Source organism: Myxocyprinus asiaticus, chromosome 31 (genome assembly GCF_019703515.2).
Source record: "Myxocyprinus asiaticus isolate MX2 ecotype Aquarium Trade chromosome 31, UBuf_Myxa_2, whole genome shotgun sequence".
NCBI classification, from domain to species: Eukaryota; Metazoa; Chordata; class Actinopteri; order Cypriniformes; family Catostomidae; genus Myxocyprinus; species Myxocyprinus asiaticus.
The window spans coordinates 36,812,522-36,839,798 of record NC_059374.1 but is presented as its reverse complement, the minus strand read 5'-3'; the positions used below and the strand labels follow the sequence as shown (position 1 = coordinate 36,839,798).

The 27,277-nt window shown below is 38.3% G+C and overlaps 1 protein-coding gene across 1 annotated transcript in view; it reads left to right on the top strand.

Annotated features, from left to right (window-relative positions):
• The window catches only part of LOC127422178 (histone-lysine N-methyltransferase 2B-like), a 67,634-nt gene that overhangs the window by 14,218 nt on the left and 26,139 nt on the right, over positions 1 to 27,277 (top strand). The window contains exons 6-20 of the mRNA XM_051665514.1: positions 61 to 165; positions 2,416 to 2,572; positions 9,789 to 9,999; positions 10,127 to 10,191; positions 10,695 to 10,946; positions 11,961 to 12,067; positions 12,184 to 12,294; positions 17,105 to 17,218; positions 17,692 to 17,838; positions 18,314 to 18,406; positions 18,979 to 19,096; positions 20,333 to 20,446; positions 21,212 to 21,417; positions 24,210 to 24,311; positions 26,061 to 26,171. Of these exons, the coding sequence (XP_051521474.1) occupies positions 61 to 165; positions 2,416 to 2,572; positions 9,789 to 9,999; positions 10,127 to 10,191; positions 10,695 to 10,946; positions 11,961 to 12,067; positions 12,184 to 12,294; positions 17,105 to 17,218; positions 17,692 to 17,838; positions 18,314 to 18,406; positions 18,979 to 19,096; positions 20,333 to 20,446; positions 21,212 to 21,417; positions 24,210 to 24,311; positions 26,061 to 26,171 (2,013 nt within the window). The remainder of the gene's footprint in view (positions 1 to 60; positions 166 to 2,415; positions 2,573 to 9,788; positions 10,000 to 10,126; positions 10,192 to 10,694; positions 10,947 to 11,960; positions 12,068 to 12,183; positions 12,295 to 17,104; positions 17,219 to 17,691; positions 17,839 to 18,313; positions 18,407 to 18,978; positions 19,097 to 20,332; positions 20,447 to 21,211; positions 21,418 to 24,209; positions 24,312 to 26,060; positions 26,172 to 27,277) is intronic.

The window sequence follows — 27,277 nt, the reverse complement described above, 5'->3', positions numbered from 1 at the left end:
ATTGAAGGGCTCTTAATATTGTTTCATATTTTCTCACACCACTTTTCTTGATTTTGGTAGCTCCTGCCTGAGAGTAGAATCACTGCAACAAAGAGGCAGAGACGAAAACAGAAGGAGCGCATTGAAAATGCCTGTCCTAACAAGACTGACCCCTCTCCAGAGCAGGTAGTGTCACGTTTATGTAGAACTGAACAAACAATTTGAATGAATATGCCAAATAGATGGCTTTAAAAAAATAACCCTTTAGGTGCAGGATTACTAATGACATTTCTATCATTATTTGGAGTCAATCCTTATGGAATCAAATAAGAATCCAATAGAAAAAATGAAGCAAAGTTCTTTTTTTTGTCTTTTTTTTCTTTCAGAGTTTCAGAATTGTATCCAATAGAATCTTCCTTTTCTTAAAGGATTCTCATTTGATCCCATTATCCTTTAGGATTGGTTCCAAATTATGAAAAAAATTCTCTTAACAATCCTGTCCTGTAAAGCCCAAAATGTACTTTGGTTTTGACGTGAACGCTTAGCGTCTGCGTACAGTCGATAGCCTTTCAAAGTATACTTCATTTCACTGTGCGCACATACACAGGCGATTGCCGCATGCACGATATGACTGCTAGCAGATACTGGACTATTTGTCTCCAAGAGTTTAGACCCTTAAAGATGTCTTTATATTCCTTCAGGCTTTAGTTATACAAATGCAGGTATCTCCTGACCTCCTTACACATGCGTTCTTGACATGCACATCCACTGTTGTTGTTTCTACCTTTGTCTCCTGATGTTTAATGGCAGTTACATCTTCTAGTGCTTCTCTGTGACAGGGATGACTCAACTGTGAGTGTTGTCAACTTGTGGACCTACTAATTAGTGAATATAATTCCAGGCGTGTGCACATACTGCTCGATCAGAGTACACACGATTAGAAAAATTGGGGCGCACGCGTTCAGTGCTCGAGCACTCTGCTGATGGCGAAATTTGCAGCACGCTTCCTGTACGCAGATGCCTAGCGTTTGCATCTGCCTGAAGTATACTTGGGGCTTAAAGGAATATTCTGGGCTTAATACAAGTTAAGATCAATTGACAGCATTTATTGATTACCACAAAAATAAATTTTGACTTGCCCCTCCTTTTCTTTAAAAAGAAGCAAAAAATTTGGTTAGTGAGGCACTTAAAATGGAAGTGAATGGGGCAAATCCATAAACGTTAAAATACCTAATTGTTGGGGGCCTTGGTAGCTCAGCAAGTAAAGACGCTGACTCCCACCCCTGGAGTCGCGAGTTCGAATCAAGGGCGTGCTGAGTGACTCCAACCAGGTCTCCTAAACAACCAAATTGGCCCGGTTACTAGGGAAGGTAGAATCGCTTGGGTTAACCTCCTCGTGGTCGCTATAATGTTGTTCTCCCTCTCAGTGGGGCGCGTGGTGAGTCGTGCGTGGATGCTGCAGAGAATAGCGTGAAGCCTCCACACGCGCTATGTCTCCGCGGTAACGCTCAACAAGCCACGTGATAAGATGCCTGGATTGACTGTCTCAGACGCGGAGGCAACTGAGATTCGTCCTCTGCCACCCGTATTGAGGCGAGTCACTAGGCCACAACAAATAGCATGAAGCCTCCACACGCGCTGTGTCTCCTCGGTAAGGCGCTCAACAAGCCACGTGATAAGATGCGCAGATTGACTGTCTCGGACACGGAGGCAACTGAGATTCGTCCTCCGCCACCCGTATTGAGGCGAGTCACTATGCCACAACGTGGATTTAGAGCACATTGGGAATTGGGCATTCCAGATTGGGGAGAAAATTAAAAAAAAAAAATTAAATACCTAACTGTTTCAAAAGTGTAGCCACAAGACATAAACAATATGCTTGTTAACATGATTTTAGTACGATAAAATCAGTTCCTAACCTTTTCTGTGTGAAGTTATATAAAACTTTGTTGCCATGACGATATAATGTCAACAAACCTTAAAATGACTAAAAACAAAATCGTTTTAACTGAAGAATTATTGTAGGTGCTTTCATAAAATGATAAGCTTGACATTTCTGCCTTTTAAACCCTCCAAAAATTTGCCACATTCACTTCCATTGTAAGTGCCTGACTGGGACTCTGCTTTTTTTTTTTTTTTTTTTTTAAAGAAAAGGACACAGGATTTTTTGTAGTAATCAACATTATGACACAAATGCTGTCGACTGAGCTTAACTTGTATTGAACCCGGAATATTATTTTAAGTAATAAGTCTTGGTTATTGCATTGTAATGTAATAATATTTACACTCCACCAGTAATTGACACAGATGTGACCAAAATGAGGCTAAAATCCCTCATTATGAAAGTTTATTCATAAATGATTATTATATGGCATCAAGTCATTCTTCTGAATTTGTTCTGTGCTTTAGTTGTTTACATTCAATTCTTTCCGCAAGGAGCCTGCCAGAGGAGGTCCTCGCATTAAACATGTATGCAGAGCTGCAGCTGTGGTTTTGGGGCAGCCTCGTGCCATGGTTCCCGATGACATCCCCCGACTCAGTGCACTACCCCTGCATGAGAGATCAGACATATCCCCTTCACCTGCAGATAAAGGTACTGTCACATACTTGTACTCATGCACATACTGCAAACTGCAATCAAAAGCAAAGAATTATTAATGAACAAAAGAGAAAAGCTGATAATATACCACTGTTCATTAAAGGTGCTGTAAGTGATTTTATCCGTTCTACTTGCACAAGACTGAGTCGTTGGATTAGCCACACCCTCTCTTTCCAAAACCCCACACTCCAGAGATACCAAATGAGCTTTATTGAGACCGACATCTCACAGAAACGGTTGTTAAAAACAACAGCAGCAAAATAGCGCCCTCAACTGACCTCTGTTATGAACAACATGGCTTAAAAATGGCAGTACGTCTCAATAATTTGCTGCAACGACAACACTATGAGAACGTGCAAAATGATTGACAGGTCGAAAGCGTCATTGTCCACGGTTCACGGACACATTTTTTTTTGCTGTTTACAGAGTCTAGAGCTGTCACAAAGACAGGTGAGATACAGTGCATCCGGAAAGTATTCACAGCACTTCACTTTTTCCACATTTTGTTACGTTACAGCCTTATTCCAAAATGGATTAAATTCATTATTTTCCTAAAAATTCTACAAACAATACCCCATAATGACAACGTGAAAGAAGTTTGTTTGAAATCTTTGCAAATGTATTAAAAATAAAAAACGAAAAAATCACGTTTTTGCTCCTTTGCTCAATACTTTGTTGAAGCACCTTTGGCACCAATTACAGCCTCAAGTCTTTTTGAGTATGGCACACCTATTTTTGGGCAGTTTCTCCCATTCTTCTTTGCAGGACCTCTCAAGCTCCATCAGGTTGGATGGGGAGCGTCGGTGCACAGCCATTTTCAGATCTCTCCAGAGATGTTCAATCGGGTTCAAGTCTGGGCTCTGGCTGGACCACTCAAGGACATTCACAGAGTTGTCCCGTAGCCACTCCTTTGTTATCTTGGCTGTGTGCTTAGGGCCGTTGTCCTGTTGGAAGATGATCTTTCGCCCCAGTCTGAGGTCCAGAGTGCTCTGGAGCAGGTTTTCATCAAGGATGTCTCTATACATTGCTGCATTCATCTTTCCCTCGATCCTGACTAGTCTCCCAGTTCCTGCCACTGAAAAACATCCCCACAGCATGATGCTGCCACCACCATGCTTCACTGTAGGGATGGTATTGGCCAGGTGATGGCGGTGCCTGGTTTCCTCTAGACATGACGCTTGCCATTCAGGCCAAAGAGTTCAATCTTTGTTTCTCATGGGCTGAGAGTCCTTCAGGTGCCTTTTGGCAAACTCCAGGCAGGCTGTCATGTGCCTTTTACTGAGGAGTGGCTTCCGTCTGGCCACTCTACCATACAGGCCTGATTGGTGGAGTGCTGCAGAGATGGTTGTTCTTCTGGAAGGTTCTCCTCTCTCCACAGAGAAATGCTGGAGCTCTGTCAGAGTGACCATTGGGTTCTTGGTCACCTCCCTGACTAAGGCCCTTCTCCCCCGATCGCTCAGTTTGGCCAGGCAGCCAGCTCTAGGAAGAGTCCTGGTGGTTCCAAACTTCTTCCATTTACGGAAGATGGAGGCCACTGTGCTCATTGGGACCTTCAGTGCTGCAGAAATTTTTCTGTACCCTTCCCCAGATCTGTGCCTCGATACAATCCTGTCTCGGAGGTCTACAGACAATTCCTTGGACTTGGCTTGGTTTGTGCTCTGACATGCACTGTTAACTGTGGGACCTTATATAGACAGGTGTGTGCCTTTCCAAATCATGTCTAATCAACTGAATTTACCACAGGTGGACTCCAATCAAGTTGTAGAAACATCTCAAGGATGATCAGTGGAAACCGGATGCACCTGAGCTCAATTTTGAGAGTCATGGCAAAGGCTGTGAATACTTATGTACATGTGATTTATTTTTTTTATTTTATTTTATTTTTTTATAAATTTGCAAAGATTTCAAACAAACTTCTTTCACGTTGTCATTATGGGGTATTGTTTGTAGAATTTTGAGGAAAATAATGATTTAATCCATTTTGGAATAAGGCAGTAACATAACAAAATGTGGAAAAAGTGAAGCGCTGTGAATACTTTCCGGATGCACTGTAACTTTTAACAATTACGGTGGGTTGCACCTAGGGTTGCAACGGTATGAGATTTTCACGGTACGATAACCGTGTCAGAAAATATCACGGTATACGGTTTACACAATATTATCAGTTACAGTGACCCTTCAGTGCTCAACACTAAGGATTTGTTCTACTGGCCTGGTCGGGCCAGTGCTTCAGATTTTTACTGGCCCTGCCAAAATTTTCACTGGCCCAACATGGTTTTTACCATCATGGCTTTAAAAATGTGTCCCAAGATAAATATTTTTTACATATTATTTTTTTAAGGCAATGTCCCACAAAATTTAATCACATTTATAATTTGCAAGATATGATTTATGGCTTATATAATCCCATATAAGTGCTTTACAGATATAAATTCATAAATATATCATATTAACCTCAGCTGTCCTGCCATTTACACATGAGTTTTTAAGTGAAGAGTTCTGTTGTGCAGATGATGGGTTTTCGGTCACCCGTTTAGTCATGCTGTCATGCAACTTTTGGCCATGTGTAGTGTATTCACACACAGGATCAAAGATTTAATCAGTGAGTTAAAGATGTGATTATTGGCTGAATGTAATAAACATATGAATCCCTAAGAAGAGACTTGCTACCAAATCGGCTGTGACATGTAATATACATTAAGGAGATATTAGGCCTAATCTGTGAATTAACACTGTGTACTGTATATAACATGAAATCAGACAACCTAAAGACCAACACAGACTGATGCACAAAAACAAAAATACCTGTACGGTCCGGAAATGAGAAATATAACCGGTGTTTTATGAGGATGATATGAAGTAGACTGTTTTGAATATTCATCTTCACCCTGCAGCTGAACAGCTCTGATAATAATAGCCTAATACCCATAGTGATTTTGCTTCTTTTCATATCAAACTCTATTATGATGTCGAATTAATGTTTGCGTTTTGAAACAAACCTAATTAAATCTATACATACATTTTGGATATTGAGCAGCTTGTGATTTCCAGACACGTGTATAACTGGGGTTTAACAAAGTTTATTACGTCTCATTTGGCGCTTCATCTCTAAAGGCGAATTAATGAGAGAAAACGTGGTTGTTTTTTTTACAGTCGGATTAAAACTAGCTCTCAGTCCCTTTCCGAGAGCACATGCATGTTAAACAGTCTACGCTGCATGGAGAGAGATGATGATGATGAGTCATATGCATGGAGAGACATGGATTTTCAGTCCTATAGAAAGAAACTGTTGATTTCTTGTGTTCCAATGTGAGGATTACTGCTTTTCACCAACGAAAAATTTGGGGATTTCACGCACTGTGAACACGGAATGTGCAAGGATACTTAAAATGTTGCGCAAGACATGCAATCCCGCTACGAAATTCATTAAGTGGGGTTTTTTCCCTTCAATTTTCTTCACATTGGTAATAGCTGCTGCTAAGACACTTGGAAAAGAGCGAGGACAGTACTAGGAGAGTGCACTCGGTGTCTGCACGCGACTGTGCCTTGGCGCGTCCAGTATATTATCTTTGCGAGCTAAATAGAATCGCGCTCGTTCGTCGGTTAGTTCGCTCAGTGTAATTTTTGTGCTCTCTCACTCTCTCTGCACTAATGTTATAAATGCAGCACTGGCCCGATCGGGCAAGTGACAGTTCTAGCAACTGGCCCGAATCTCTCTCTCACTGGCCCCAGGCCATCGGGCAGTCCTTATTGTTGAGCCCTGCCCTTAAAAGAGTGAAAACAGAAGGTTGTTTTTTTTTTTTTTTTTTTTTGGTTGAACAAACACTTTATTATAATTGAAACTTGAAAACATTTTTTTTAATGGATGTGTAAAAAAAGCCTCCCTTTTGAAAATAAATCAAATAAGAAAGCTAAGAGAATTATAATAATAAACCGAATTATAAACACGATAAAAAAAATAGCATGTAACTATAACGTTATATAACTGAAGCTTGTTAGTTTACATGTTAGCATAGCATGTTAATTTAACTACTAAATGAAAAATAACATTAACTTTGTGAGCTTTTAAAGTAATGCCCTATGGTTATTAATAATTAACATATACTGTAGGTGCACGACAGCGCAGCCAGACTGCTCCTGTCTGTACCATTAACTCAGTGCTTCTCAACTGGTTTTGCTTCAGGACAGATTTTACATTGGAAATCAAGTGGCGACCCACCATAGTAAAAATGTAACCTGTATTTAATGTATCCTGGGTCACATTTCCTTTTATGTTGCATAGTTTTGTTCATGGTTTTCAAGTACAAGGACATGCATCAGGTGACATTATTTTTGTTGTTGACGTCAACAATAAAAGCGACAGGAAGTTTAACTTATATGAGCCCATTAATATCCTGTTTGTTTCCTAATTTCAAACATAATTCAAACAGAACATACATATTACACAGGAGGAAAGGCTCCTCATTACTATGGTTAGGTCAGTGTAGCTAGTCTTAAATAATAGTAATAATAATAATAATAATAAATTATAGTATTTATGAAAAGATAAATACTAGCTGAAACACATCTTGAAACTTTAACTACAACTGCCACTGTTGATATAAAATGAGGTCTAATAGATTCTACCTTTAGATTATTTCACATGAAACTATAACATTTTGTCAAAATATAACAGTTACTTTTACTCATGTAAAATTGTGAAACAATTTTGTAAAGGTGATGATGTGTAATGAAACAAAAATTAGCACATAGCACAGTGTTGCTCTTTTCCCCCTCAGTGCTGTTTGGCACGTCGGGTCTGCCTACTGTTTGAGAGGTTCAACTTGACTTCCTTCGTAACGCTTTAAGCTAGAAAAGTCTCACTAGAACTGAAATTGGTCACATCAGTTTTGAGGTCTGCGCTCCGCAATATCGAGGGAAGCCCGGTTGTTGAACGCGCATGCCAGAGAGAAGAGCAGATCATGATCACGAGCTGGTTCCGTTACACTCGTGCGAAAGTGCAGATGAGAAGCCTTTAGCTGATTGCGAGATTATCATTAAATCTGCCTCGGCAGTCCTAAATAGGCCATCACTTGGGCGGCCGCCAAATTATCTTCAATGGGAGAACCATGGCATTGTTCTTTCCCTACTGTCCGTGACCCAGTCCGAATAGACCTGCGACCCACCAGTTGAGAAACTGCTTTAACTCACATACACACTCGCTTGTGTCAGACCCCCTCACCTCGCTTCTCTGACATTTTCTTTGCTGCATGTGTGTGTGTGTGTGTGGCGCAAGTTGACGAGTAACAGGCAGTCGAGGAGGAAAGGAGGTGCGCACGCGCTGGTGAGATTCTCCATCTGGTTGCATTTTGTTTCTCAATACCGTAGATAAGCAAATGCACATGGTATGATAACCGTCAATTTTCATACCGTGAAACCGGTATACCGCTGCAACCCTAGTTGCACCATCCAGGATTAATCTTAAATTTAGATTAAATCAAGGTTTATCTGATAGTTCTGTTGCACCAAACTTTAAACCATGTTTAAAAATAATCAGGGTTACATTTTAACCATCGATTTGATCCTGATTTAAATTTCACAGTAAATCTGAATTAACTTTAATCCTGTTGCTCCAATACTTTAAACTCTTATTTAAATCACAGTTAGGGATTAACTTTAAATTTGCAGCTGTGGTGGTTTAAATAAAAAACGGACCTACAATTAAATATGAATGACTAGGTAAATGAACAGTGGATGTGCCGTCAGCCCTCTGAGAGATGTTTATCATATTATTTATGTTTATTATGGTCTGAAATCTTGGGCCATTGGCCACGAAGCATGCTTTCAAATACGGCGGCTCGTCACGGTGGAGACGCGATTACCTGCTTCCCCATCCTTTACATGCGTGGACACGGGACCGAGACGGGTCTCTCGAGGAGAATTGAGAGGAGAGCGTTATTCGGCATTTAACGAGCGCAGTAACAAGCAACAGGTGATCGTTATTTCTCTACTCATTTCAGTCGGCAGCCAGGGCTGTTCATTTCTGGCATCAACAGTGGTGCTGACGAGGGGAGGCGGTTGATCCGAGACCTTTGTGTTCCTTTTTTTTTATTTTATTAGTATGCCGCCATATTTTAAAGCTTGTGACATTTTACATGCAGCTGTGACATTTTTTTAAACTGCTTGATCAGCCCCGTGTACTAACGATCTAGAGCTAGGCTCAGAATCCATCATGGCGGACAAAATTAATCGCAGGTGAAGGTTTTAATCACTGGTTAAAAGTTTCATCTTTGATTTGTTTAACCGTATTTAAAATTAAGTGGCGCAACTCAAATTAAAATAAAATTTAGATAGCAAACCCTGGATTTGCTCTAAACTCTGCCTAATTCCTTATTGGTGCAACCCACCCTTATTACAGTAATGTCTCTCAGGGAGCAGGAACATTTTTTGCATACCTTTCCATGAAGAAAATCGCTTACAGCACCTTTAATGATAAAATCGCATTTAACCGTAAAATTATTATTTTGATATTATTTAAACACATAGCCTGCTATATTGACAGTATAATAGAAATTAACTGATGCTTTTTATCATGCTGTTAATATATTCACATATATTTGTTTTATTATTTGAGTAATAATAATGTGTGTATGTGTGTATATGTATGTGTATATATATATATATATATATATATATATATATATATATATATATATATATATATATATATAGATAATTAATTGAATCATATGTTATTATTCTATTATACAAGGATTATTTATAGCTATAGTATGTAATATATCAATATAATAATTCATAAATATAATGTGTTATGGTTGTTATTATTATTCATAAAAATAAAGAATAATCATCTTTGTTTCAAAGCCTATTGACCTGCCTTTTAAAAAGTACCATTAAAAACTGGGAAAATGTTACCCAAAATGTGTAGGTATTTTATGTAATATATGCTTGGTAACATGCTAACATCAAACTCTATTTGTGTGGTGCATCGAGTTTCGGTCTATGCAAAGCATTCCAAATCAGGCACTTACGTGGTTTCATTTCAGTTAGGATGCTGCCTTAGAAGGCAGCTTTCTATGGAGGGAGTACACGGCTAGGCAGCTTCCTAGGGTTTGAAAGGAACAGAGCTAATGTGCTGATGGTGTCTGATACCTTTATTTTTTAATAGTGTATTGAGGTTGTGTTTCGACATTTTCTGTCATGGTTGCAGGTGTTGAGTCACACTCTGACCCAGAAAGCCCTGTGTTACAAGAACACAGGAAACCAAAATTTCACAAAGGTAGAGCGCACTTGTTTGGGCCCCGGTCCCGAAGGTGTGGTGAGTGCAAAGGTTGTTTCCATGAAGAAGATTGTGGCAAGTGCATAAATTGCCTGGACAAACCCAAGTTTGGTGGTCCCAACACAAAACGTCAGTGCTGCGTGTAAGTATGATAGATGTCTATTATTATTTTGGCCAGAATTTTCAGGGACTTGACTAACAGTTTTTTTGGTTCAATTTTCAAGGCCTCTTTCAAGGCCCTAGATTTTTCAAACTTCTTTGTTTTAAAGATACAAGAGATGTGATCAAGTTGAGGAAAGGAAGGCCTTGAGGCTGAGTGGCAAGTTACAAAAAGGTAAGAAAGTGCTTAAAAGCGATGCATTTTTTCAACAGAACACTGGAGTAGAAATTGTGAAGAATGTCAACACTGTTCATTTTTCCATACAGTGAAAGATAATGGTGACTGAGGCAAACAGTGCCTAAAATTTTTCGGTTAAAATGCTTTTTCCTTTTCCAGCTTAATATGAAAGGGATAACTTTAAAATAAGCCTAGCTATGTGGCAGTTTCTACATATCTGTTTTTGTTTGTTTGAACATCTCAACCAGCCCGCTATAGCAACATTGGCTCAAACAGTGTTGTAAGTTTGAGGTGGGGCCATGTTTTGGTCTGACAGTTACAGATGGTTGTAGCGCTACAGAAACCTGTTTAAAATAATTAATTTGCCAATTCCTGTTTGGTGCCACTAGTGGTGCTGAAATTCCTATTTTAGCTTTAAGAGTGTAAACTAGCAAAATTATGGATGCAAAAGTTCATTTTATACATTTTCAAAACAACAGCCTGTTTGCAACTTTTTGCAGGGCACAAGAAACGGCGTTCATCGATCAGTGTGGGTCACTCAAGTAATGAAGAGGGTGAGGGCAACGATGGGATTGGGCGAACGTTTCCACCCTCTCTAGGTGACAGTCCATCTGTGCGGAAACAGCCACGGCGACATGTAAAACCACGTTCCTACTGCGACCTGCTGGATTACGATTCTGACTTCGACTGGATTGGAGGTTCGAACTCCACCTCTCCAGCCCGCAGGAGAACTCCTGGCCTTCGCAATGCAGGTTGGACCTCTCGATTGATTAGGAATGGAAATTGAGAACCAACTTCAATGCCGGTTCCATTTTTTAAAACTGGAACAGAAAGATTTTCATGACTTGAGTTCTTGTATGAGTTTTTGAATGTCTGCTTTATTCTGCAGATGTGGATGTATACAAATATAATGATAAAAATAAAAAAATAATATATTGTATTTTGATTTAATATTAAAATGTATTTATTGAATTAAAAACCAAAAATAGTGTGATTTTTAAATAGTAAAAATAGTAATTTAAACAAAGTATTATTTATTTGGTGTTTAGGACTACTTATTTGGGGGTGGGGGTGTTTCTTGAAAAGTACTAAAAGAATTGGTAATGAAATCTTTAGGTGAAATCAGAAACAGAACTGTTGGGGTCTGGGTAGCTCAGCGAGCATTGGCGCTGACTACCACCCCTGGAGTCGCGAGTTTGAATCTAGGGTGTACTGAGTGATTCCAGCCAGGTCTCCTAAGCAACCAAATTGGCCCGGTTGCTAGGGAGGGTGGAGTCACATGGGGTAACCTCCTCTTGGTCATGATTAAGTGGTTCTCGCTTCAATGGGGCGCGTGGCAAGTTGTGCATGGATTGCGGTGAGTAGCATGAGCCTCCACATGTTGTGAGTCTCCGCGGTGTCATGCACAGCGAGCCACGTGATAAGATGCGTGGATTGACTGTCTCAGAAGCGGAGGCAACTGAGACTTGTCCTCTGCCACTCGGATTGAGGTGAGTAACCGCACCACCATGAGGACCTACTGAGTAGTGGGAACTGGGCATTCCAAATTGGGAGAAAAGGGGATAAAAAAGAAAAACAAACAGAACTGTTACATTTCTCACAATACCCATCCCTACCATAGGTGCATTAAAGAAATCAACAGCTATTTATGGTGTCATATTTTAGAAGACATGATGGCATTTATTTAAATAGTGGTTACTTTGCAATTAAATACTTGCATTGTTTATATCTAAGCCATAATTCCATTTCTATTTAATGCACCAAAGATTTTGTGTCATTGGATGACTTCATTGGTGACGCTTTTGACGAGGGAGTGCGGCATCGCCGGTCTGGCTTCCACAGAGGTCAACCTCTCAGACGTAAAGTAGAGAAGGTATTTAGACTGTACAAGCGTCAGATGAGATCTGTTGACTTATAACTGTCCTCATTCAGCCAACATCTCGATAGAAAAAGAGTTTAAGCAAATTCTCTTATTTCTTTTGTTTGAAGAGCCCTCAGGAACAGACTCCTCCCAGCGTCCTCGCGGCACTTGCCAATGGTTTTGAACAGAGAGAGCAGGAGACCGCTGAACCCACACACAAGATCTGTGTCAATTTTAAGGTAAGTTTCTTTAAGCTGGTCTTGGTTGGGTAAATCAATTCTGTGATCCTCAAAAGATAATTTATGTAATTTTAAGCTGTTTTCAGGCTGTTGTGTGGTTGGATGATAAAGAATGTCCATTGTGCAGTGGTGTTATTTTGTTTGGTATCTCTGCAAAAACTTCCAGATTTCTGCACTAAAATGCTTTGCCACATGGTGACAGCATTTTATTGTAAATGAAAGGATCACCAGCAAAAGAGTTCTCTTGAACACTTCAATAAATCTACACCAGTCTTGATGTTGTGTTGTATTTTTATAAAGTAGTTCAGATTGCAGTTTTTAAATATGAAGAGAAGATGTTTTATTCTCTTTAACATGTTGTCCATGCCCAAAGACAGACCAAACTTGAGTGGTCATCTTATCTTTTCTGCTCAAAATGCAAAATGTTTGCAAATCCAGATGCTCAATAGTGTTTATCAGAATGTTTTACATTTTACTGTCTGTAATATTTTGCGTTTAAAGGTCAGGGCTCTGCAATAAGGACTGCCCGATGGCCCGTGGCCAGTTGCTAGAACTTTTACTTGCCTGATCAGGCCAGTGCTGCATTTCTAACATTAGTGCAAGCAGACAAGCGAGAGAGCACAAAAATTACACGGAGTGAACAAAGCCTTCTAACGGAGCACTCAGTTATGGTAACTGAGCACTCGGAGATGAGGGAGCGCGATTATATGTAGCTCGCAAAGACGCGCAAGCGCATAATATACTGGACGCTCCAAGGCACAGTTGCGTAAGCGCACAAGAGCGTGCAGACACAGAGTGTGCTCTCCTAGAACTGTCCTCGGTCTTTACCAAGTGTCTCAGCAGCATCAATTGCCAATGTGCAGAAAATTGCATGGAAAAAGAAACCACTTCATGAATTTCGGAGCAGGATTGCACGTCTCGAGCAACATTTTAAATATCCCCGCACATTCCATGTTCACAGTGCGCAAAATTCCCACATTTTGTTCGTTTTAACCTGTTGGTGAAAATTAGTAATCCACACATTGGAACACGATAAATCCAAAGTGTCTTTCTATTGGACTGTAAATCCATCTCTCTCCATGCAGCGTAGATATTGTTTAGCGTGCATGCACACTCGTAAATGGACGGAGCACAGGTATTGTTCCCACAGTAAAAAACAAAGCACATTTCTCTCATTATTTTGCCTTTAGAGATGAATCACTGAATCAAATGTAATAAACTTTTTTTACACCCAAGTTATGCACATGGCTGTTCACATACTGAGCAGCTGTTCGGAGCTGCTCAGTATCCAAAATGCAAGCAAACATTCAATTAGGCAATGTTTCAAAATGAAAACATTAATTCGACATGCTAATGGCATTTGATATGAAAAGAAGCAAAATCTCTATGGCTATTAATTTCAGAGCTGTTCATTTAAAACAGTCTAGCCTACTTCATATCATCCTCGTAACAAACCTGTTACATTTCTCATTTCTGGACTGTACAGGTATTATCTTTCTGTGCTTTGTGTATCAGTCAGTGTTGGTCTTGTTTGGGTTGTCTAATTTCGTGGTTATATCCACATTCTTAATTAATAGATAAGGCTTAATATCTACCTACTATATATTACATGTCACAATAAATTTAGTAGCAAGTTTAGTAAACAGTCTCCTCTCTCATCGTCGTCATAGTTGGCTAAACTTGACTGGCGGTGAATGGGGGGCCACAGCAACTTACATTTTTGCTTACCCGTTTGCTCCAACAGCAAAAAACAAAAAACCAATTACACTTTCACAGCTTTGCAAAAGAAGATGTGAACATACAGTGCTGAATAAAAGCAGTAATAAGAGAGAAACAGGCCATATTATTTGGTCCAAGTCATCAATTAAAAAAAAATAAAAAATTATTTATAAAATTGTAGTTTTATAATGAAATAAATTAATATGGCGGCACAATTATATTTTTGTTTACAAAACTAATTTCAAACATTTAAGCATACGCCTTCAGATCAAATGATTTTTAAGATCACGAGAAACATTTCAGTCAAGTGTTTCAAAACTTTTGACCAGTATATTTACAATTATTTCCATTGATACTCATGCTAATGGGTACTGTCTCTTTAAATAGACAGCAGCATCTGAGGATGACAGGTGATTTTGTTCTTCACATATATTTTGGTGGCTTAACGTGAGGAAAATTTCATATGTATCTCATGGCGTTCTAGACAAAAATAACATTTAGGCATCATAGATAAACATCTGATGGTAAATTTTGAACTGAAGTCAAATGTTTATACAGTAGATGCGTGAATAGCGGCAGATGTTGACAGTTTGATTTGAATTGTGCACGTCACTTTATTAAGCAAGCATCTGATTGTTGTTCACTGTTTAAAGAAAAGCATGTAATGATGCAGTCACCACCTGGTGAATATTTCCATTTTATTTTCTATTTTATTTTCGTTTTTGTTAAGGGGGGTGGGGATCGCTAACATGGTAGGGGGCAAGGCTTATTATAGGGGAGTTTCCCATTTTTATAGGTGGAAATCAGAGTATTGCAACGTTATATTCCAGAAAATAACATCTTATTACTATATTGATAATATAAAGGAATATCAATGAAGCCTTTCTGTGGGCCCCCCTCCAGTGATCGCCCTTGTTACTCAGGTCCATCATTACCCACGGTCCGACGCCCCTGGATGAAGCAGTCATTTTAAGCTCACATGACCAGCCAAATACTATGTACTTTATTTTATTATTGGACAATAATTATGATTCTTATTGGATTCTCTCTTTGCAGAATAAATTAATCATTGGTGACAAATACAGCAATGCATGTGGTATTTTCATACTGGCATTGGTAATCGAAAACATATTTCTTTGTTGCTGCTTAGTGCACCTTTAAACAATACTTGCAAAAAGTTTGTTTGAAAGATTTATATTTCAGAACATTTTAGTTTTTCATCATTTACTCCATCATGAAAAGTTATGTAAAATGGAGTGTTTGTCAAACGTTAAAACTTTTATGCAGGCACTGCTTTTCATGTGGAGTTCAAAGCGGCAAATCATGTAAATGCGGCTTCACGATTGCTGTAGCAAAGTGGATAGCCACTATTAATATTGTGTAGGATGAGGGTTAAAGAGATTTAATGTCCATTGCAATGAAAATGCGAACTACAGGGACTAGATATTTCAATTAGTTAACCTCCCACTTAGACTGGCAAACGTTTAATTTTACTTTAATTGGTGCTATTTTAGAGCATTTCTATCTTTTATACTGCAGAATGATTTGTTTGGAAAATGTTAAAGGGATTTTTTTATAGTTTCATTATATGTTAGTAAAGTTTTTTTTTTTTAAATTTACAAAAACAGTCATAATTTAGTAATATATGATCATTTTCCACCCTGTTTCTGGCCATCTTTCTGAAAAGTTTCAATGTAAACTCCCACTGTTATGACTGGCTAACAGCATGCAGCCCTTCAAAATCAGCCATTTTTTAAACTCAGTCGGAAGAGAATGACCAAGCACCAAAACATAATAAATTTCACGGTTTACATATAATGCACATCCAACACATTGCATCCGAATATATTAAACTGCTCAACTGAAGCACAACTGTTAACACTCGCATCCTGTTTACACCGGACGCGAGAGGCACGTTGCGTCAGAAGCAATAGAAGAACCCATTATAATCAGTGATGCTGTCTATCATGGAAGCGTACCTTTGCAGTGCGTCATGGCAATAGTAAACAGGTGTCCAGTTCCTTCATGCGCTGGCGCTGCTACTGCCGTTGCCAACAACACAAAGAAACTTTATAGAAAGTTTGCGTCAACACGCCCAGTGTAGATAGCCTCAAGCCGTTGCGTTGCGTCAGCGGACCCACCCAGTATAGAGACAGTGTCAGCATAATAAACAATTGAATGAATGGAACTGTTTACTTCTCTTCAGTGTTGAAACTTGACGTTGCATCTTTTAAAAGCATGCCAGAGACATGACAACAGTCAAAGACGTCTGTGTAGGGCATGCTTGTATACAAAAATGATTCAGAATAGTCCAGATGGGTCCCATTTGGCATTCAGGAGTAGTGAGGCCACAGTAGGCCTTTTTGTCCTTCTCTCTGTTTATGAAGTGAGCACCAGTGGGCAGGGCCATGGGTGCGATGATTCTAAAGTAGGTGTTGATGTTGTTGCTGTAGAGGTGGTAATGAATAAATGAGTACCATTTGTGACATCACTAATATATGGATGTAGAGAACAAGGTGTTTTGGCAGTTTGGTTTCAATAAATGCTTTTATATTATTGGGGATTAAGTTTTGAGTTCTGAAATGTACAGTATGTTTTTATAGTAGAAAGACCTCTTTTTGTGTCAAAATATCAAGGAAAATTTGATTCCACATGACTTGACCCCTTTAATAAACCATTATTGTTACATATTGTTTTCTTTTCCATAAAGTAACAATGCATTTTAACAAGAAAAGTAAATATAGTTTCAAATTTCACCACTTTAAAAATCTGCGATTAATCGCATTATTTTTCATAGTTAATCGCGATTAATCACATATTTTAAAGTAGTGAAATTTACACTATATATACTACTTTTTCTGTCAAAATGCATTTAGTTTTAGTAACATTTAGTAACTATGAAAAATCATGCTATTCATCGTGATTAAATATTTTAATCGACTTACAGCACTCACATTTTTGCATTTTCATCATTAATCTGTCCTTTGTGAAATCCATCTTGAAAAGTTTTCTCTGGTCATATCTTCAGGTGAAAGTATGCTGCATGGCTCTGTGGTGCTAGAATGTTCCTTATGTTTTTTCTCCTTCACAGGAGGACTGTAGTGTGCAGAGCGTGTGGGCAACAGGCGGTCTCAGTATACTCACCTCTGTACCCCTTGTGCCCCAATACGTCTGTCTGCTGTGTGCCAGTAAAGGCCAACATGAGGTATTTCCGAAACACTCATGCATTATTAAATATTTGGATCCTTCTAAAAGAGATTCAAGTTATACTTCCCTAAAGAGTAAACATTATGGTAACACATAGAATGTTGTTCTGTTTAAGCGGCCCAACATAGCAGCATTGACTTAATATTTGGTGTGAGTTTGGGGTGGACTATCTGTTTGTCCAACCAGTGGAAGAAGGGGAATTTTTTATGAAACCTGTTGGAAAACAATTATTATTTTTTCTATTTTGTTTGGTGCCGCTAATGGCACAGAAATTGCACACTTCGCATTTTAGTCACGAAAAATGTACTTGCAACTTGACGTAGACTCAAAGATTTGAGACTTGACTTGGACTGTACTTCAGGGACTTGTGAACATGCCTTCTAATCATGCTTAGCTATGTTAAAACACCAGGAAAGTCTGCAGTATTGTTCTGTATTTTAATATTTCAAATAGTTTTTGTTATTTTTGCAGATGCTGCACTGTCAGGTATGCTGTGAGCCTTTCCATTGTTTCTGCTTGGAGCCTTCTGAGCGCCCCCTGGAAGAGAACAAGGAGAATTGGTGTTGTCGCCGCTGCAAGTTCTGCCACGTTTGTGGTCGCAAGAACAAAGAATCCAAGGTTGTTTGCAAAGCAACAGACATGAGCATGATCTTGGGCACTTCAAGAGATAATTCACTTTCATTGTATGAAAAAAATTAACAGTGTCGACATTCTTCACAATTTCTACTCCTGTGTTCTGCTGAAGAAAGTCATAGAGATTTCGAACAACATTTGGGCGAGTAAATGACGACAAAATTTTCATTTTGGGGAAATTAACCCTTTAACCTAAGTAGATCTCATAACCCAGGAATAAGAAATGAAAATTACAGTGTTTGAGCTTCCTGCTTTTAGTTCTTTCATTGTTCCTCAAAGTTATTCACGATCTCTGCATTAGTCTATAAAGCAGTTTTGGTATATAAAAAAAATAAAAATTGTGTCATGCAGTTCCACTCCCTGTTTAAGGGGAATTTCTGACATTTTCAGTGGAAACATGTGTTTTACCACAGCCTTGTGATGTTATTGATGTGGTGTTTTATGCTTAATTTCTATACAGCCTCTGTTGGAGTGTGAAAGGTGTCAAAATTGTTATCACCCTGCCTGTCTTGGTCCCAACTACCCCAAACCCAGCAAACGGAAGAAGCCCTGGGTAAGTTCACTACATTGGGACTTTTCTCAACATGCAAGACTTTCAGTATGGGGAAAATCTCAGTATGGTTTGCTATGACATTGGAAACCAAGAAAGAAACCTTTTGTAGCATAAGGGGGAAAAGTGCTTCTATTAGGGCCAGGTTAAGTATCAAACATGAGACATTGAAGTACAATTTTAAGTAGCAAATCATGTCTGATCTTGTAGGAATAGTTCACCAATAATAAAAGTTCGGTCATTTTCTCACCCTCATTTTGTTCCAAACCATGTGCTGTTATTTTTTTCTGTGGAGCACAAAAGTAGAATGTGTTTAAATAATCTTTATAACAGGTGTTTTTCTTAAAAAGAGTAGTGACCACAGCTGTCAAGCTCCAAAAAGGACACAAAATCACCAAAAAAACAAGCACCATAAAAGTCTACGCTAAATACCAAGTCTTCTGAAGCCATATGATAGCTTTCTGCGTGGAACAGGCTGAAATGTATATCCTAGATGTTGATGCATACTTTTTGTGAAATATATATACTTTTTATTAAATTAACATTTGTTTGACCAATTCCTGATCTTTTTTCAGGTGTGTATGATGTGCATCAGGTGTAGAAGTTGTGGTGTGACCCCAGGAAAAAGCTGGGACACAGAGTGGAATCATGACAAGGGTCTGTGTCCTGACTGCACTAGATTGTTTGATCAAGGTGAGACATGTTGGTTCTTATTATCTGATGGACAGTTTCACGTATAGGCCTATTATTGGTGATTATCATGGACAAAAATTGGTTTCTCACAAGCTGCACCAGGATGTCCATTGCATATACATAAAGTTTACATGTATCACCCAATCAGTCAGAATAGCTTTGAGGAAAACCCTACTTAAAGGCTAAGTATTTGTTTAAAGTTATGATATGACTATGAATTTAGCTGGTGTTTGACTAATCTCCACAGCTGTTTTAAGCAGCTGACTAGGGTACTTTATTTTGCCAAGTTTCCTCTTTTTTTTGTGGTTCATAAACTATTACAACATTTGAAGTATAACATAACACTGAGGCTGCAGTGGGCACAGGCTCACCAAAACTGGACAGTCTGATGAATCTTGATTTCTGCTGAGGTACACAGGTCGTAGGCCCACTGCAGCATAAGCTTTTTGTTCTTGGCTGACAGAAGTGGAACCCGATGTGGTCTTCTGCTGTTGTAGCCCATCCGCCTCAAGGTTGGACGTGTTGTGCATTGTGAGATGCTATTCTGCTCACTACAATTGTACAGAGTGGTTATCTGAGTTACCGTAGCCTTTCTGTCAGCTCGAACAAGTCTGGCCATTCTCCGTTAGCCACTCTCATCAACAATGCGTTTCCATCCGCAGTTTTTTGACACCATTCTGAGTAAACTCTAGAGACAGATGTGCATGAAAATTCCTGAAGATCAGCAGTTACAGAAATACTCAAACCAGCCTGTCTGGCACCAAAAAATCATGCCACAGTCCAAATCACTGAGATCAAATTGTTTCCTCATTCTGTAGGTTGATGTGAACATTAACTAACTGAAGGTCCTTACCTGTATCTGCATGATTTTATGCATTGCACTGCTGGCACATGATAGGCTGATTAGATAATCGCATGAATAAGTAGGTGTGTATTATATGAAATATAAATTTCTTTTAATATGTGTAAATTAAGGATAATGTTTAGTGGTCAGCTCGTTGATGGCCATGTTTAAGGTTGTATAGGGTTTCATTTGCAATGTTTGCAATCTAAATTGGGTGGCACAAGCAAATACTGCAAAACTGGAGCACATGAATTTACAGTGGACTAAAAAAAAACTGTTAACCCCAGAGAGGGGATTTTACAGTTTACCAAAACCCAATGACCTTTTACCCTATAAGTGAAAAAAAACAAAACAACGTCTGCACAAAGTTGCTAATATTTGTTGTTTTCTAGGTAACTACTGCACCATGTGCTTCAAGTGTTATGAAGATAATGACTATGATAGTCAGATGATGCAGTGCTCCTCGTGTAACCACTGGGTCCATGCTAAATGTGAAGGTTTGACAGGTGAGAGAGTACACCAGAACTCTTCTGCTTAAGAGTGGACAGAAAGGAATGATCAGCAGACAATTGGTCTTTCAGCCCAGTTTATGAAAAATCGCTATAGCCTCAGTATGTATTATTACTATGTAAACTTTTAAAGGGTGCCTCACTTTATTCACCAATACAAATATGCATAATTAAAATGCATTATGCATAATATGCATTATGGTGGTTAATTGAGCATTATATGATTATTGCAAAGTTGTTTATGCAGTTGAAATGAGAAAGCATTCCTTCATAACTTCATAGGAATAGTAAATGTGGCTTGATAAAAAACTAAGAATGCAACATTTAAGTAGTGCACCATATTATTTCTTCTGTTTTAAGCAGTTATTGAAATCTTGAAGACTTCACATGCAAAATGTTTTGCAAACCTCCCATTTCTCAATGATTATAAGTAAAATACATTGGAATTTCCCACTGATTTCACATTTTCCAAGTTATGCATGATAGCCCAGTCATTACTATACTAACCAGAATGTTTGGCGGTCAAGGTTCATTTAAAAATAATTTTGTATTATTTTTTTTAATACATTTTTTGCATTCAGGTTTTGTTTAGGGATTTTTGTAAATTACTTCAAAAATATGTTTTCGGAATATTATTAAAATATGAGCGTTTGAGAAATACTGGGAAATTCTTGGGAAAATTTTGTTGCTAGCTGAATCAACATTAAGAAATCTCCTTTTTGCTGATGCCTTGCTTTGGTTTCATTATGCATCTCCTTACAGATGACATGTATGAAATCTTGTCCAGTCTACCTGAGAGTGTGGTGTACTCCTGTCAGCCCTGCCTACAAGCACAACCTGATGGAGGTGAAATGAATGGAGCAGGGTGGAGAGAATTGCTTGATCAGGAGCTGAAGGCGGGTATAGAGAGAGTGCTGGCTTGCCTGCTGAGCTCCACCTTCACCAAACACCTGGTCGTCTGCAAGCAGGTGGGCGTCAGATCTTTTCCAGTCGTATTATATTGTAATTTTAAAGGTACATCTACCTGTAGGCATTCATTATACCTAATGTTATTGGGACCAGAGTATGTGAGCGGTGCAAAGCAGGAAGCAAAGTTGCGTGATTTTTGCCTGGAGATTTTATTTTATTTTTTATCCAAAATCACTCCGATACCACTTCATCACACACATAACTCATGTTAACGGCCCATAATGCACTTGCTTGTCAGAAAAATGTACTATGCGTTAAAAACAGCGTTAATAGACTATTAGCAGTCGGAATGAAAGAGAGATGGATTTTGTGAAATATTATCCATAAGACAATAATCAGAAACACAAAATGTTAAGTGAAAATTATAGGCAGAGAGGGTGAGCTATAGTCCGATATATAAGTCAGAGTTATAGTTTTTTTTTTTTTTAAGTTTAGTTTCTATTTCTATTTTTGTTTTCAATTGGTCTTTTAATTTTAGTTTAGTTTTAGTATTTAAGGGCTCCCAAAGTTAATGCATTAATCATATAATTTAAAGCTACACTATGTAACTGCATGTGTCTTGCAGAAGAACATTGTTTTGTTTGGTTGTGGTTTGGCTCTGCTCCTCCATGCGGATGAATGTGTTTCGAGGCACCGGTGTGCACATGAATACAGGACATCTTATCAGAGCGAATGGACAAATAACGAAAGAATGGAAAAGATGGATATCTGAAAACATGTCATCTGAGCAGATAACTGCCATATCTTATGCTGGTGTTTTGACATATTGGAAACATTGATGTTTTGAAATAAATGACTTTACAAAAGTTAGGCAAGGTTTGTTAACATTAGACATAATGATTGCTAGTCTGATAAGGTCAAACGTTATAAAGTTTTTATAACTGCAGGATATTCTGGCCAAATAGATCACGAAAGTAACTAATTTATAGATTGTCATTGTTACCAACCAGTGGTCAACATCATTTCAAGACTCACATATCCTTGGCAAGCCTAGGACTTAAAGATTTATTTATATAAATGATTGCTGTTATAAAGAAAATACACACGTGTGCTAGCAAGTGAAAAGTTCTGCACCGATTACAGTATAATAATTGTATTTCACTACACACATACAGACGTGTGTGTGTGTGTGTGTGTGATTACACAACTATACATAAAACATATCAATAAAATATTTTAGCTGTTGAGTAAGAATAAAGCCATCTCTGGGTCACTTTCAATTTTTTTTGTTTTTGATTTTCTGGACATTTTGAATGATCCATGGTCAAGTTTTTCGTTCTTTGTGACAAACTTTCAGCTTCAGCTACTTCCACACGTGTGCTACAGTAGCCGGATCTTATTTTCTCTGTTTATGGATATGACATCAACATGCACGGGCGAATGACGCATGTATGCAATTTCCCACGAAATCCATCCCGACAGCTCTAAAATATTTATAATATCATTATCATAGGTGTATCAAAGTGTATTTGGGTAAAGACATGGTTTGGAAGATGCATTTTTGTTGCACTCAATAATATTTTGTTATTTTTTAATTTAAAAAAAAGTTACATAATGTAGCTTTAAGTATGTTTAACAACATAAAATTTTGCATAGCGGTCTAGTGTTGTCTCTATTTAGTGGCATTTCTATTTGTAAAGGGATAGTTCAGCCAAAAATGAAAAATCTCTCATCATTTACTCACTTTCATGCCATCACAGATGTATTTGACTTTCTTCTGCTTAACCCAAACAAAGATTTTTAGAAAAATATTTCAGCTCTATAGGTCCATTCAATGCAAGTGAATGGTGACCAGAACTTTTGAAGCTCAAAAATCATATTAAGGCAGCATAAAATAATCCATATGTCTCCAGTGTTTTAATATGTCTCTTCTGAAGCAATGAAGTCACCTTTGTGAGAAATGGGTCAATCAACCACTAGATTCATATGGATTACTTTTATGCTGCCTTTATGTGATTTCTGGAGCTTGGAAGGTTTGGTCACCATTCACCTGCATTGTATGGACCTACAGAGCTGAAAAAATCTTCTAAAAATCTTTGTGTTCTGCGGGATAAACACATCTGGGATGCATGAGGGTGAGTAAATAATGAGAGAATTTTAATTTTGGGGTAAACTATCCCTTTAATAAAGGCAGGTTGTCATTTTAATAGATGTATTTAGTTTTGGAGTAATGAAAATATTTTGGAATTAAAAAAAAAGAGAAAGTCGAGAGAAAAATAGTGAAGTGTTCCTTTCACTTATGCAAATAAAATCATAATACTTGACTCTCTTTTACAGCTGTACATAAGGATGATTTCAACTGATACATAATACATTTCTATAAAACATAGTGTGTTCCCAGACATTCATGATTTAAAAAAATATCTTGAAAGAACTTTACAGTGGAGTGGTAATGGAGGGCAAATGTTGGTATGAAGTGAACTCAGAGTGGGAAATTGAAAAGTGGAGTTGATGTGGAGTGATTGCAAAATGCTTTAGGGAGTATGGGAAACTGCTGTTTCTCCACTAACGTTCTCTAGTTGGAATACTGCAACATTTTAAATATCACTTATGTGTACATTCTGTAAATATGTTTCCAAAACATTCACTGTGACAAGCATATGCCTTCCCAAGTCATGCTCTTATAGCTTCTTATCCCAGTCACAGCATTACAGTAATCAAGGGATAATGGGACTGTTGTCTCCTCTGTTTAAACATTTGAAAATTTATGTCTACACATTTATACTCTAAATGGAACCTTTGTAAATAGGAACACTAGTCATTGCTTACAATTCCTGGTCTTCTTTTGTAGTGTTCGATGCTGGGTTCTCCAGACACTAGTGCTGAAGCCTTGCCTGTTTGCGACTTCCGTGCTGTGGGAAAGAAGTTTGATGAAGGCTTGTACACAACCCTGGTCAGTATCTTAAAAATGTTGCTTAAAGGAATAGTTCATCCAAAAATGAATTTACCTTTAAGCCATCCCAGATGTGTATTACTTTCCTTCTTCAGCAGAACCGAAGTGATGATTTTTATAAGCACATTATCAGCTCTGTTTGTCCATACAGTGCAAGTGAATGGGTGCCATTAGACTGCTGGCTATTTGACGGTGCAGAAGGCAAATTTAGGCAGCATAAAAGTAATCCAAATGACTCCAGTCGATCATTTAATGTCTTCTGAAGCAAACCGATAGGTTGGTGGTAGAAACAAATAGATCATTAAAATGTTTTAATTTTAAATCGGTTCTTCTTCCAGCGCTGTATTATTGTTTGAAATGACCTAACTCTCGCGTGACGTTTGTTCCTCCGTTGTATAAAAAGTGCTCGCTTCCGACTTCTTGTGTGAACGCGCCGTTGCGCTTACATCACTGATGCATCGACTGCTGGCAGGAAGTGATTTTTTTTAAAGTTAATAAAGTTTTAATTATCGATTCATTTTTTTACACAAACCTATTGGTTTGCTTCAGAAGACATTAACTGGAGTCGTATGGATTACTTTTATGCTGCCTAAATTTGCCTTTTGACCAAATAGTCAGCAGTCTAATGGCACCCATTCACTTGCATTGTATGGACAAACAGAGATGAAATGTGCTTAATCATCACTTCAGTTCTGCTGAAGAAGGAAATTCATACACATCTGGGATGGCTTAAAGGTAAAGTAAATCATGAGAGGATTTTCATTTTTGGGTGAACTAAACCTTTAAGAGCGAACTTTTTGATCCAAAGGTGCAATTAATAATTGTTCTTGTTTTTCTCTGTGCCACAAAGTCTGTTGTTTTGAAAGCAACAAACAGACCAAAAAATTTTAACTATTAGAAGCAGAATTCTTGTTTTAATTAAAATGAGTTGTGTGGTTGAAGCTGGTGGTTAAAAAAGACCAGCCTTGCTCTGTATTCCGCGGTTTCAGTTTGGCAACGCAGTTCCATAACACTTTTGTAGTGTTTGGCTTCCCATACTGCTCACAAACTAAATAAGACAGTTTTCATGAGTACAGATCATTACTCTACAAAGTAATTTTCCTTGCAGATGTAATTAAACCTAACCCAGCATTTTAGTGGGGTAGTTCACCCCAAAATTAAAATTCTCTCATTATTTACTCACCCTCATGCCATCCCAGATGTTTATGACCTTCCTCCTCCTGCTGAACACAAAGTTCTTTAGAAGAATTTCTCAGATCTGTTGGTCCATACTGTGCAATGTGAATAGTACCAAAACATTGTAGGTCCAAAAGCACACATAGGCAGCATAAAAGTAATCCATAATACTCCATTGGTTAAATCCAAGGGATATGGTAGGTGTGAGTCTGAAACAGATTAATATTTAAGTCCTTTTTACTATTTTTATGCTACCTTAGTAGTTTTTGGACCTTCAAAATGTTGGTACCCATTCATTTGCATTGTGAAGACCTACAGAGCTGAGATATTGTTCTAAAAATCTTCTTTTGTGTTCATCAGAAGAAAGTAAGTCACACACATCTGGGATGAAATGAGGGCGAGTAAACATTGAGAGAATTTTCATTTTTGGGTGAACTATCCCTTTAAGTCATTATGCTTAAGTTTTAGGCACAGAAATGAATGAAACTGCATAACCTTTAACTGTTTTTATTTTAATTTTAGAAGGAACAGAAATACAGAATAACAAATATGAGTTTCTTTTTTGCTGAGCAGACATCCTTCCATGAAGATGTGGTTAAGGTCATTCGTAATCATCTGGACGAAGAGGAAGCTTTACCAGAGGAACAAAGACCCACTGCCCTTGCACGCTCGTACTATCTGACGGTCAGATTCTTGTATATTATTGATGCTTTTTTAAAATAACCAATATAACAAATACAAGTGATACTAGATAAAAAAGTTTGTCAAGACAAACTGATGTTGGCTTGAGAAAGCCTAGCATGAAAGTTTGAAGTAGCTGTAAAAGCTTGAAGTTTGAAGGTTTTAAGTTTGAAGTAGTTACAAGTTTAAGTAGTAGTTTTAAAAGTTTAAAAATTATAAGACCATTCAGTCTATCAGGTAGATAGATAGATAGATAGCTCATTTGGTTGCTAGGCAGTTACCAAGGAGATACTCAAAAGGCTCCTTGCTACCCTGAGTCCAGTGAACGAAACCAGAAGTCTTTGTCGTTCTGGTGCAGAGATATGTGATTTGTTACTTGGTTGCTAGGGTAACCCCGTCTGGTTTCTAAGCAGTTACCAGGGTGATACTTAACATGGCTCTTTGCTATCCTGAGTGAAATAAGTCAACCCGGAAGTCTCTACGACATTCTGATCCTGAGATACCCATCTTAGTGATTTTGAATGGAAGTCAATGGTGTTTGGTTGCTAGGGTGCTCTAAATGGTTACTATGGCATGGCTAAGTAGTTCCCATGATGATATTTGAAGACTGATTGCTCACCTAGTTAAAACAAGCCAACTCTCATGTCTCTAGGACATTCTGATTCGAAGATATCACACTCTAAGTGAAAGCAATAAGAGTTGGTTGATAGGGTGCTCTAAATGGTTGCCAGGGTGTGGCTAGCCAGGGAACAGAGTGATTCTTATTGGCCGCTTACTAACCTGACTCAGTGGAGCCAATCCGCAAGTCTCTAAAACATTCTGTTCTGAAGATATCCTTCTGAGACATTTTGAATGGAAGTTAATGGGGGGGTGGTTGCAAGGGTGTTCTAAATGGTTGCTAGTGCATGGCTAGCCAGTGACCAGAGTGAATCTTATTGGCTGCTTACTAACCTGACTCAAAAGAGCCAATCCCTATGTGTCTACGACATTCTGTTCTGAAGATATCCTGAGCCATTTTGAATGGAAGTCTATGTGTGCGGTTGTTAGGGTGCCATAAATGGTTGCTAGGGAGCGGCTATACCATTTCCAAGATGATACCTAAAGACTGA